Consider the following 12,660-nt stretch of genomic DNA (forward strand, 5'->3'; position numbering starts at 1 on the left):
CTTTTCTTGCAATATCCTTCCATTCAAATCTGTAGTCATGTCTGTGCTTTGGAAAGACGAGAATACCACTCGGCGTCTCCGGGCTGTCGGTCAGCGAGTTCTCATGTTCTCTGGTGTCATTGCGGGGTTCAATAGTGGAGTTTGGTTTAACAGCGGCTGACTAGAAATATAAGCTACCCGTCCTGTTCCAGACTTCTGACTGGTTCCGCGTCATATTTATGAGGGAAAAAAATAATATGGCCGGCTTGCTTGGCGCGTGTGATAATAGTAGAAGGACGGCGAGGTTCAGATGCTGTGTGCTGCATGAGTAATCATATCTCTAGTGTATTGTAGAGGAGGCTGTGAACACATGTGGGGGAATTGATCACCCTACTGCGGAGTTTTGGGTACTGTTGTGTCGGACGGTGTACTTTAAGATCACGCCTAACATTCCAATACCGCAGAGTGAAGCAAGCTTTGGCTTGTCTTGGATCATTGTTGCTGATGCAGCGAATATGGGGTCAAGGTCGAAGAAAGGCTACCGTGTGGTACAGCCGCCACTTCATCGCAAGGATATCAAGCAAGAGCGTAGTTCATCATGGAATAATCCGTCGATAGGCGGATGGATTACACATATCCCATTTTAATTACAAACAAGTCGCATTATCTCAAATCACCTCTACCTTTCGGTCTTGCGAGATTTACCCTAGCCCTCTTCCGCATACTAGCAGCTTTGCCAAGCTCCGTAACCCTGGGTTTGGACTTGTCCAAGTCTATCATACTCTTGAAGACGGGCGCCGCGTGGGAATTCTTGGTCGGTTTGAGCTCGACACCATCGTCAACCATGGGGGCAGCAGGCTGGACAAGACCTAGCCGCTCTTGGAGCTTCCTGTATTGAACTTCAGGGTCTTGCAAATTGGCGCGCGGTGCTCTCGGCTGGTTACTAGGCATCCGAGGAGGGTCCGTTGAAGTTGGAGGGTCGCTGGCTTGGTCTTGGTGTAAGCCGGATTGCTCTTTGGTTGGAGGAACAGTGGATTCAACAACAGAAGAGCCAGTCACACCAGAACGCTCTTCGGTTGGAGAAGTTGGGGGTTCAACAGCTGGAGAGCCCGTCGTACCGGATTGGACCGAAGTAACAGCGTTTGTTGGTGCTACTTCGACGGCTTCGAGTGCCCGCTGCCACCAGTATCGCTCTGCTTCAGCTTCTTGCTCCGCTCTCTCTAGCGCAATCGCCTCTTTCTGTAGTCTGCTTCTCTCCAGTACAGTCATCAACTTCCTCCGATCGACTACTTTCGCCAAATATCGCAGTAAATCAGGGTCCGACTCGTCCTCGGCGTCTAGATGTGGTAAGATATCGTCGATTTGGTCGACAAGTTGAGCATTTGCATATCCTCGCACCATGACTCCCCAGGTGTACTTGGTAGGATCAGTGCCCCTGTCGCGCATAATCTCGAAAATTCGTTCTGCCGCTTGTATCTGGCCTGTCTTGAAGAAAGCCTGCATAAAGATATTCCAGCTGTAGACATTGGGCTTTGCTGGGCCATCCGTCATGTCTTGGATGAGCTGTGATGCGTTTGCGAATTGCTGTTTTTGACAAAAGGCGTAGAGGAAGGCGTTCCAGATTTGCGGCTGCCGAACCATTGCATTGAATGCCGGATGACCCCCCTCTTGCACGACCGACTTGAATTTGAGATATAAGTTATAGACTCGCATGTTGCTAACTGCCAAAGCTGATTGAATCTCTGTCTGCAGCATGATGTATAGCGCTACATGTGAAGGAGAAATGTGCACAGACTCTGGCGTAGATGAATCTTGTGACATCACGGCGTTCCCTAGGCTTGCGGTTCCGTAGCCAACGAATGGCTGCAGAGGCGTTGTCGTAAAAAGTCTGGAATAGGACTGCCATAGCATGGCAGAGGTCTGTTCGACGCTTCCATCAACTCTGTAGCGTACATACAGATAGTAGAGACACTCCGTTGCTAGCCAGGAGTCCTGGATATCTTGTGCTACCTCTTCGCAATATTGTGCAAATCTTTGGAAAAAGGCTGGATCGTCTTGCATGGTACATCCATGGAGCATTATCCCGAACGTGTATTTGTCTGGCTGTAGGTCATTGTTTTCGAAGGTGTTGTACACCTTGAAAGCCGTGGCATGATCTCCAGCTTCCATTGCGTTGTGTATGACGACATTGTAAAGAAGTAAGTCCATCTGGATACCCATGTTTACAAAAGCAGCGACAATATACGGAGTGTGATAAAAGTCTTTGGTTGCAGTCATGCTCCTTCGCAGTATGACAGCGCACACCCAGCGAAGTCTTTGACGCGCCACAACAGACTCCCATGCCTTAGCTGAATGTCGGCTTTTTAATGCGTCAAGGCATTTCAAGGCATACTGCACTTCACCAGCCTGCCCAAACGCAGTGGCATAGTGTAGCACTGTATCGTAGTCAACGCGTGCCTTGTGTTCCACAAGGCAATCGAACACTTTCTTCAGATCGTCTATCTTGGCTAGCTCGACCAGATTGTACAGTAAGTCTTGAGAACAGAAATCAGGCTGGCCAGATAACGTCTTGACAAAGACGTGCAAGAAGGCCGGGACGAATTCGCGCTTGCGTGCTTCTAGGTCAGTACCCCAACTTCGGTCCTGATACAATCGGTGTCGATGAAGCTTGGACAGATGACTGAGAGCGTCGGCAATAGCTTCTTGCTTCCGGCCCCAGGTACGTGGATCGTTAACCAAAGCTTGTATGAAGTATAAAGCGCGACCAGGCTTACGATCGAGGAGATAAATGAGCAACTTATGGGCGTAGGCTTTCCGCGTCGAGATGTCGAGACCCTTCCACCTGTCCCATACTTGGCGCGGGCTTGATTCAGTGTCTCCCGCAAAGAGCGCCCAACTCAATCGCGCACATCGTGGGTCGTGTTTTATAACGACGCTACGTGTGTTTCTTCGCAAAGATGCGTAGACGGGCCGATCCAGTGCCGCAAACGCGTATTGAAGCCCATTCTCTTTTGCTGAAGTGTCAGTCAGATCAAGGTGCGTCTGGTTCCAGCTGACGAGATTTGCCACGCGGCGCTGAAGAGACCTGTATCGGCCATCTTGGTCGCGCCTTGTACGTGAGAACCAGGCAGGTAGTCTGGAGACGTAGTTGTCGAGTCGCGCACGTTCCAAGGAGAGTTGTTTTGAATGTCTCTCAGCTCGCAGAGGTGTGCGTTGGACGGAGGACGAGGAAGCACGAGTGCGATTGGACTGCGCCCGACGAGCTCGAGGTCGCGAGAGCATCTTCTCATCTGCTGTGCCTTGGTTGCTGGATGTAGTCGTTGCGTATGAGCGGGCATACTGGCGAGTGAATGTCGATATATCCGCATAGAGACGATTGACAGAAACAGGACCGTTGGTTCTTTTGTTCCAATGGCCAGAAGTCCGTAGGAGCCCCGCAGCAGGAGTGTCTTGTGTGGATCGCTTGCGACATGTTGGTACATTTGTCTGTCGGGGGTTCGAGATAACGTCGTGATGTTCAACCCTATTATGTTCCTCTAACCATTTTGATCTACCCTTCTCTTTATCCCGTGTTGCGCTAGGTCTTCCATGCTGTTGCCTGTGTGCGTTCGTCGTCGATGACTGGGCGAAGACTCTCGGAGCGAGAAACGGAAGGATGAGAAAGTCGGCGCTGGCGATGAGGCTAGCATTGGGAACGCGAAACCGGGGCATGAGAAGAAGCAGGTGCTGTCGTCTTCACGGAGCCATGATGTGTCAATTCCAAGTAAGCTGGTGAGGATGGCGAGGAGCACGAAAACTTGAGAAGGTGCGTGTTTGGTAAGAAGCGCTAACCGGAGAAGATCCTGGACTCCCGAACTGTTCTCCGCAGCCACACGACAAGCACGACCACTTCAGCAATCACCCATCACATCCTCTGTTCTCTCCGCGCAATCCCAAAAGGGCTCTCGTGCACAAAATCACGTCATAGACCAGCTTTGGACACGTCCCGATCCTGCACGCAAGCACACTCGTGCCCGGCGCAACCGCAAAGCTCTCACCATGTCTTCGCACGAAAAGCTATCCGCAGCCGCCAACGACCGGAAGTCACGCCTCGCACAGCTCAAGTCGCTGAAACGGAAACAAGAACAAATATCAGACGCGCCAGAAGCTGCCGACTCGCCATCCACCCAGCTCCAGGCCGAGACGTCGCAAGCTCTCACACGCACAGATGAAGAGGAAGCATCAGTAGCAGCCACATACCTCTCCGGTCGAAACTACGATGCGACGACGCGGAATGTCAAGTTGGGCTTTGACAATACACCAATCGCCGACCCCACAAACACATTGGAATACAAGGCAGAACAGCTGGCGCTTGAAACAAAGGCGCAACAAGAAGCAGAAACGGCAGAGGACAAGGGACTGGACCTGTTCAAGTTGCAGCCCAAGAAGCCAAATTGGGACTTGAAGAGGGATTTGGAGCAGAAGATGAAGGGACTCAATGTGCAAACAGACAACGCAATTGCCAAGCTGGTCCGCGAGCGAGTAGAAGCCCAGAAGGCCATAAGAGAGAAGCAGCCGACAGACGGCAGCAATGGAGAAGAGGTGGGTATGGAGGGCAGTGAGCTGGTCGAGGCAATGCATCTGAAGGAGCAAGAGGACGAGCGAGAAAGGAAGAGGGATGAGGAGGACGAGGACGTCAGTTGAGAGTGTAAAATACGGTGGATGCAATTTGGATCAAGACGGGAGTTGGCCGGGTTATTGCACGCAATCTCGACGATCGGGTCTGCTTAAGGACGCCGATAGGAGGATGTCGAGACGTGAGAAGACGATTGAACGATACGCAAATCGAGTCATAAGAGGGGACAAAAGAGACTTGCTTTCTACAGTCCATCATGGAAGACCAAAGTTTCAATGTCACCATCAAGCCACAATTATCGCTTACTCTCAGACGCTGTCCTCCCCCAACAATCACGCGAACGACATCTGCTGAAGACAGCAATAAAAAACGCGACAGACCTACAGTCTATCTCTATCTGCATTGAAACTTCATCGCTATTACTGCAATCAGCAAACAGTCGCAGTCATAATCGCAGCCTGTCATTAGGACCAGTAGCGACAAATTCCAAGTTCGTAGCTGGAGACGCATGAAGCCGTCGTGAGGTAGTCGGCAGTCCGTGGAACCTGAGATCAGGCAGCGCGCAGAGGAATCGCGTCGCCTAGAACAGATACAAGAACTGGTCCTCTGCTGCGCCGTAGACGAGCTCGTGCTGCTCGTGAGCGTCCTCTGTACTGAAAACGTGGTATGGGGACTGGATTAGTGCTTAACGTTACCTGGGTAGGCCGAGGAGCAACCATGGACCACCATGAAAAATTCTATAGAGCGAACCTCGGTTGAGGTCGAGACAACCATATAACTGAAGTCAGCAGGTGTCCTAATCGCTGCGGAACCGGGTCACTTGTGCGTTGACTATAAGAGGAGCGCACTGCGCACACCCATTATCAATCTCACCACCAAAACCCGAAAACTCGAATGTACTGCTACAAAACAGTTCACGTGCTTCTGCGTATATACCGAGGGGGTCACCAAGACTGTGTAGTGGTTGTATACAGTCGCGTCTTGTTACAAGTTTACCCTTGCGCGGAGGTCGGTTATTCAGACCCGCCCCTGTCATTCACGAGTCAACCTCGGCATCTCCACGCGCCAAACTTCCACGGGTGTTGCGGATGCGGGGACAACCGTCGCGCTATATACATCATCATGGAGCGCGTCTCGCTATTCTCCACTATCTCCGTTCTTCCAGAACCACCATACTTTAACTGTGCTGCGACGTTTTCATCGCACCTAATCGACTACACCGCTAAAGCTCCCTTACATCCTAACCTTTACAACTCACAATCGCAATCATGGTCGGCAAGAAGCAGCCTGTCTACGTCCTCGGCGTGGGCATGACCAAGTTCATCAAGCCTCGTGGCAAGGTGGACTACCCAGAGCTCGGTTTTGAGGCAGGTGTCAAAGCCATGCTTGATGCGCACATCAACTACGACGATGTCGACCAAGGCGTCGCATGCTACTGCTATGGCGACTCAACTTGCGGTCAGCGCGTCTTTTACCAGTTCGGCATGACTGGCATTCCAGTATACAACGTCAACAACAACTGCTCGACTGGTTCGACCGGCCTCTACATGGGACGCAACATGATCGCGCACGGAGCGGCCGACTGCGTCTTGGTCGTTGGTTTTGAGAAGATGTTTCCCGGAAGTCTACAGAGCTTCTTCCAAGATCGCGCAAACCCGACAGGCACGACTAGCCTGATGATGAAGGAGACGAGGGGTATCACCAAGGCGCCGGGTGCTGCGCAAATGTTCGGAAACGCTGGACGGGAACACATGGAGAAGTGAGTCTAGACCTGTCCTACTTGGATCAACCCATGTTTCTATTATACTGACCATCTCCATAGATACGGCTCCGAACTCAAGGACTTCGCAGAGATTGGTCGCATCAACCACGCTCACTCCAAGAACAACCCCTACTCGCAATTCCAAGACGAATACACCCTCGAACAAGTCATGAACGCACCCATGATCCACGAACCCCTCACAAAGCTCCAATGCTGCCCGACCTCCGACGGAGCTGCTGCCACAGTCCTGGTCTCGCAGGAATTTCTAGACAAGCGCCCCGAGCTCAAAGACCAGGCCATCCTGATTGCTGGACAAAGACTAGCAACCGACACACCGTCACTGTTCAACCGCAGCGCCATTGAGCTAGTAGGATACAGCATGAGTGAGCTCGCTGCTCGTGAGGCGCTCGAAGAGGCCAACGTATTACCGGACGACGTCAAGGTGTGCGAACTCCACGACTGTTTCTCCGCCAACGAGATGGTCACCATTGAAGCCCTTGGCCTGGCTCCTAAGGGCAAGGCTCACGAACTTATCCGCAAGGGTGGCATTACCTACGGCGGAAAGGTCGTCATCAACCCCTCAGGCGGTCTGATCTCCAAGGGCCATCCCCTCGGCGCCACGGGTCTCGCTCAATGCGCTGAGCTCGTTTGGCACATGCGTGGTTGGGCAAACAACCGATCAATCAAGGACACAAAGGTTGCCCTACAGCACAACTTGGGTCTTGGAGGCGCCGTAGTATGCACAGTGTACAAGAGGCACGACGGAAGCGCCGCGACGGACAAGTCAGACGAGCAGATCGCCAAGATCACTGGACTGGGATACAACCCAGCGACAGTCGCGAAGGGATTCACAAAGGAACAGGTTGATGCTGTGAGGAGCAAGAAGGCAAGGAGCCAATGGGCACTGCAAGACACAGAGCAAAAGGTTGAGGCGAGGTTTTAGACGAGTTTCGCCGTAACTACCGTGGTCTTTGAATAGCGCTATTTACTACACATATCCATCGTACCTACTTCACTCACGCTCTCTCCATGCTCCTTCGACCATATTGACCGAATTCTCACGCGTCAGTACACCAAACCGAGGGAGGCGTACTTACTCAGTCCCATTCTTCCATCTTCCCTCTTCTTTTCATAGCTACCAAACAGTAGGAAATTCTTCCGACTTACCTGCCAGCAGAAGCTAGACGTCTGATCTCGTAGCGCCAGAGCAAGCGAATTGATCCAAGGATATAAATATATCAAAAACAAAGCGTTGTAAGAATGAAACCCCAGAGCCCCGTTCCGACTCAACCCAAGCTAAAGATGGTGGAAAGATGTAGACATTGACGCACACCGCAGTTTCGGCTCGTGTTGAGCAACCTGAGCTCGAGGGACTGTTGAAAACGGTTCAGCCGCACTGCCCACTGTGATTGAACAGGGGAAAAGGTGAGGTGGGTGGCTGAGGGGAGGTATGCGCCGGTTAAGGAGCGTGGAGGTTTGGAGATGGCTTGCTGAGCAAAGTGTTTCGGTCTGCTGTAACCAAGTGTGAAGAATCTCGATGTCGATGTTGCCGTGAGTGTCGATGGTGTCTTTTTGATGTTTTATGTTATGGCGAGACCGTGAGCTCAGTTGCGCTTTATCCTAGAGTGAGAAGGGGTCCTGTAAGGGAAATGAATGGCAAGAATAGAAGCCGTTTGAAAACCGGATTGGGACCTATGAAAGTGTAAGTAAGAAAGGAGAGTGTATCACATATAGATTTGGTGGATGAGGGCCATGGTGGTTGCTTGGTGTTTTTGAAGTGTCGAGTGTGGGAACGAGAATGAGAATGAGAATGAGGCAGAGAGGGAAGGTTATATAGCGTCTACACATGTTTGCTGACACAATGGAATATCAGATCCGTGTCAACCTGACCATTGATTGCTGCTTGATTGACTCATAATCAGAGACAAAAAGGAGACAATAGCAATCCGCTTGTCGTCCGTGATAGACCGTCATCCAAATAAGTACATTTGCATGTTAAGGCACGAGGACATGTCTTCACACAAATTGAGACGCGAAAGGCATGGCAAGCAGTTCATAACTGAACTTGTGATCGTGATTTGGTATTTCGAGTTATGCTCGAACCTTCGTTTCGCCGTATGCAAAAAGACACCCAATTTTGATGCCCAAGAGCGACAATTGTCTGGCATAAAATGCAGGACAAAAATTACATAGTAAGACCGTAGAGTAGAGTAGTATGCAACTTCTTCCAGGCTTGCTTCGTTAGCAGCCGATAGTGCGCCATGTCTAATCCGTGCTCAAAAGTCGGGATCCTCCATGATGATGCCAAAGCTACGACGGCGACCGATCAGATGAAAATCATCGGAATCCTTATCATTTTGGGGAGACCAATGACTTCTCCTTGTCTCACGTCCGTCGCGCTCAGTAGCGGAAACACTCTAGGCTCCGCTCGCCACACCACGTATGTTGATGCCACCTCCTCCTCCTCCACCACGCCGATCAGCAGATCCGCGGATGTTGATTCCTTCCTGGCTGCGTGCCCGTCCCTGGCCACGAATGTTGATATCGTCATCGCGTGTGATGCGATCAGCGAGACCACGTCGAGGCTGTGACGGCTCAGAGAAGTCGGTGACGTAGGGATCGCGGTCGTCGCCCTTGAGGCGACCAAACGACTCAGCGGGATCGTCGTCATCGCGTGTGATCCTGTCAGCTAGCGACCGCTTCTGTTGCGGAAGCACGGGCTGTCCGTTCTTGGTCATGCGAGAAAGTAGCGAATCCCCTCCTCGTGACTTGGATGATCCGAATGTTGCGTCGATGGCGTTTGACCGATGGTGATTGCCCATTGGCGAAGTGTCAAGGAAGGAAGAGTCCTTCTGCCAACGTCCACCACTCGCAGGGCCGCCGCGATCATAGTTTGCACGGTCGTGTGTCCAACGATCCATGCTGGGTTCACGGCGACGTCGAGTATCGTTGCGGCTGCGACTCCGGCTGCGGTACCGACGGCGGCCTGCGTGGGTCTCGTTCTCTGCGAATCCGAACCGGCCGTCGCCTTCTTCGTCGGAGGCAGGGGAGGCGCTGCGTCCTCGTAGACGGCCGAAGCGTGGCTCTTTGGGACTGGGTCGGTTAGCTTGTTGACAGGATGATAAGGCAATGCGCTAAAGTACCTTCTTGAGCCTGGTCGGTAGGAATCAACATCTTCATTCCTGAGTCTACCAGCAGCGGGCTGACGACCTCCTCTGCTACCGCGACCTCGAACTTCTCGTCCATCGCGGTCATCACGGTTGTCTCGTCCGTTCCGGCGCGGGCCCCTTCGGTCAGCGCCTGAGTCGCCCATAGACTGGTCTCGGCTATAACCCCGTCTTGATCGGTCCCTGGAGCCCATGTCCTCGTCGCCATAATCTAGATAGTCCTTCTGCGGTTTTTGGTTTCGTCGCGGCTCCCTCTGGTGGTTGCCAGCCACGTCTGGGTTGCGCTGGTAGTAATTGCTCTTGGTTGCTGCGCCCCTAGGCTTCTGATCACCGGCATTGGACTGCCTGATCACGAGAAGACTATTTGGCTTCTTTGAGTATGGTTTCGCTGTGCGGGGCTCTTGCAGTGAGAGGTTGCTGGTGTCGCCCACGTCGGAGTGAGTGAGGATGCCTAGGGCGACGGTCGCGTCTTCCTTGTTGTAGAACTCGAGGTTGACCGAGTTGTCGTTTACCCAGCGCAGTTGCTTAACGCGCGGGTCTGACTGACAATGCTCCATGGCCCAGTAGAGGGGATCGTTGGGGTCGAAGTCGCTCACGCCCTGGAGGTTGAGGGATTCGGGCCATGCTTCGTGGACGATGATATCTTCCAGATAGGCTGCGGGTACGCTTCGTTCTTGCTCGGCCGTATCCTGAAATGGTGCGCATGTCAGTCAATTGCGCCCTCTCGTGCAGCCTGGCGCAATGCTCACCTGGACAACCTGCTGCGGTTGCGACGGCTGTGCTACTGGTTCAATGTCTGCGCCTACGTCAATGTCAATATCGTAAGCGACATCAGTCATATCCGTGTCGTCCATGATGGCGGCTGTATTGCAAAGAGGTCCGGCAATTCGGTGAGGTGATGTTGTTGGAAGTTCAAGAGCTGTACAAGCAGCGCGCCGCGGTCGGTAAGCTCCAAAGCGCGGGCGGGCACTAACGTGATCACGTGCGTGATTGAGACGCCCCGGCACAATACGATTGCCCGATTATGTGTCTCACCACCAACAATAGCATAAACAACAAAGTGACAGTGAACGTACAAGCAAGCCAAGTTTGGATCAGGGGCGTCACTCCATCCTGCAGCAAGCTACCCAAGCTTGCAGACATGGTCCCTAGAAGCTAGCCATGACGCGTAACAGCTGTAATCGACGATATGCTCGAGACATTGATAACTTCCTAAAACCGCCTACCATCTTACGACTGCTCCTCCAGCGTAAAGGTACCCGTCTTCGTAATCAGATACTCATTCACTGCAACATCTTTCCCTGACTCTTTGCCATAGCCGGATTGTTTGATGCCACCAAATGGCGATTCTGCAGCAGAAGAGTTGCCCTTGCACACGTTAGTCATGCTTTTCGATGTCCTCATTGTCAACTTACCGTGTTCAGGCCGATCATACCGGCCTCTAAATTCTCAAACAGTCTCCAAGTGCGATCAACGTTCTTTGTGAAGCAGTAGGACGCGAGACCCATGCTGGTATCGTTTGCGGCCTTTACGGCTTCATCTTCAGTCTCGAACTTGATGAATGTACTGATCGGTGCGAAGGCTTCTTCATTGGCAATGTCCATGTCTGGCGTAACGCCGGTGATGACGGTAGGTTCGAAGAAGTAACCACCGTCCTTCTCCACCTTGTTACCGCCCGTATGGATCTTCGCGCCTTTTTTCTTCGCATCTTCGACAAGAGCGAGTGCTTTCTCGACACCCCGTGGGGTAGTCACTGGGCCCATCGTCGTCTTCTCATCTGAACCGTGACCAACCACGATCTTTTGTGTCTCTGTGTTCCAGCGTTCGAGGAACTTGTCGAAGATACCCGACTGAACGTATATCCGGTTCGCCGTAATACACGCTTGGCCCGCATGTCGGTATTTCAGTGCGAAGATCTGTGTCATAGCTTGCTCGATATTTGCGTCGTCAAAGATTAGAACAGGGCAATTGCCTCCCAGCTCCAATGTAACCTTCTTCAGATTGTCCGCACACATCCTAGCGACTAGCTTGCCAACGCGCGTCGAGCCTGTAAACGTGACCTTGCTCACAAGCGGGTGCCGGCAAAGCGCCTCGCTGAGCTCCGGTGTCTTGTCGAGGTCTGTGGTTAAGACATTCAACGCCCCCTTTGGAAACCCAGCTTTTTGAGCTAGGTGGGCGAGTGTGAGTACAGTGATTGGTGTTTCCGGGCTGGGTTTCACAATCATTGTGCAGCCCGCAGCCAATGCCGCACCAGCTTTGCGAAGAATCATGGCGATAGGGAAGTTCCATGGCACCAACGCGACAGCGACACCAAGCGGCTGCTTGATCGTGAAGATGCGTCTGTTTGGTAGCGCGGGAGTGAAGACACTGCCTTGGATACGCTCAGCTTCGCCGGCAAACCACCATGTGAAGCCTGTCGAGTAGTCGATTTCTCCATACGCCTCGGCTCTAGGCTTCCCGGTCTCGTAAACAAGAATGGTGGCTATGTCTTCCCTGTTCTCTTTGATCAGGGCATCCCATCGGTAAAGCATCTGTGCTCGTTGTCGCGGGCTGATCTTCTTGTAGTCCTGGAAACATGCATGCGAGCTTTTAACAGCATCGTCGACATCAGATGCATCATTCGTAGGACATTCTATCCATGGATTTCCTGTTCCAGGGTCTGTCCGCCTGTCAGATATCGGCATTCAGATAAGTAGATATGCTGCGATGACTGACCGACCACTTCGAACGTCTTTCCCGACTTCGCTCGTACCCAATCGCCATTCACAAAAGATAGGCTATGGAGCAAGTCCGGATTGTTGAGCTTGTTTATATCAGTACGAGTTCAATACAACTATCAGTCTGTACCTAGGTATTGACGCACCTTGAACGGTAGCTCGTGTTTGCTGTCTGACGCCATTTTGATTTTGACTTGGAACTCGTATACGTATGGCGATGCCTCGGAAAATTGTTTTAAGTTTCTACGTATCTTTGACCAAAGCTGGTGAGTGTAGAGTGAAGTTGCCCGGAGGAGATGATCTTAGAAGGCGCATTGATTCCGCGGCCACCATGGTCAGCATCTGCAGACAACAGAGCTCCCCCACTTTCCAGTGTATAGCCTACATGAGTAATGCGCGTATCTGCAGCGATATCCGGAT

At 52.1% G+C, this 12,660-nt stretch overlaps 5 protein-coding genes across 5 annotated transcripts; 2 read left to right on the forward strand and 3 right to left on the reverse strand.

Annotated features, from left to right (window-relative positions):
• Nucleotides 1-542: 542 nt before the first annotated feature.
• On the reverse strand, nucleotides 543-3,778 carry BKA58DRAFT_130829 (uncharacterized protein). The gene has a single exon (XM_046164377.1). It carries the CDS (start codon nucleotides 3,688-3,690, stop codon nucleotides 643-645), a length of 3,048 nt encoding a protein of 1,015 aa, XP_046027858.1. The 5' UTR covers nucleotides 3,691-3,778; the 3' UTR covers nucleotides 543-642.
• An 83-nt stretch (nucleotides 3,779-3,861) lies between these two features.
• On the forward strand, nucleotides 3,862-4,766 carry BKA58DRAFT_130847 (cwf18 pre-mRNA splicing factor-domain-containing protein). Its single transcript, XM_046164380.1, has one exon. It carries the CDS (start codon nucleotides 4,018-4,020, stop codon nucleotides 4,660-4,662), a length of 645 nt encoding a protein of 214 aa, XP_046027859.1. The 5' UTR covers nucleotides 3,862-4,017; the 3' UTR covers nucleotides 4,663-4,766.
• A 980-nt stretch (nucleotides 4,767-5,746) lies between these two features.
• BKA58DRAFT_130858 (non-specific lipid-transfer protein) lies at nucleotides 5,747-7,378 on the forward strand. The gene is made up of 2 exons (XM_046164381.1): nucleotides 5,747-6,353; nucleotides 6,417-7,378. The coding sequence occupies exons 1-2, from the start codon at nucleotides 5,863-5,865 to the stop codon at nucleotides 7,297-7,299; spliced, it is 1,374 nt and encodes a 457-aa protein (XP_046027860.1). The 5' UTR covers nucleotides 5,747-5,862; the 3' UTR covers nucleotides 7,300-7,378.
• Nucleotides 7,379-8,661: 1,283 nt separating this feature from the next.
• On the reverse strand, nucleotides 8,662-10,448 carry BKA58DRAFT_130843 (uncharacterized protein). Its single transcript, XM_046164379.1, has 3 exons — nucleotides 10,273-10,448; nucleotides 9,500-10,212; nucleotides 8,662-9,449 (listed from the first exon to the last, which is right to left on the reverse strand). The coding sequence occupies exons 1-3, from the start codon at nucleotides 10,375-10,377 to the stop codon at nucleotides 8,774-8,776; spliced, it is 1,494 nt and encodes a 497-aa protein (XP_046027861.1). The 5' UTR covers nucleotides 10,378-10,448; the 3' UTR covers nucleotides 8,662-8,773.
• Nucleotide 10,449: 1 nt separating this feature from the next.
• Nucleotides 10,450-12,599, reverse strand: BKA58DRAFT_130842 (Aldehyde/histidinol dehydrogenase). The gene is made up of 4 exons (XM_046164378.1): nucleotides 12,387-12,599; nucleotides 12,239-12,326; nucleotides 10,939-12,182; nucleotides 10,450-10,891 (listed from the first exon to the last, which is right to left on the reverse strand). The coding sequence occupies exons 1-4, from the start codon at nucleotides 12,420-12,422 to the stop codon at nucleotides 10,754-10,756; spliced, it is 1,506 nt and encodes a 501-aa protein (XP_046027862.1). The 5' UTR covers nucleotides 12,423-12,599; the 3' UTR covers nucleotides 10,450-10,753.
• Between the last annotated feature and the right edge of the window lie 61 nt (nucleotides 12,600-12,660).

Source organism: Alternaria rosae, assembly GCF_020736505.1.
Source record: "Alternaria rosae strain MPI-PUGE-AT-0040 chromosome Unknown BKA58scaffold_3, whole genome shotgun sequence".
NCBI classification, from domain to species: domain Eukaryota; kingdom Fungi; phylum Ascomycota; class Dothideomycetes; order Pleosporales; family Pleosporaceae; genus Alternaria; species Alternaria rosae.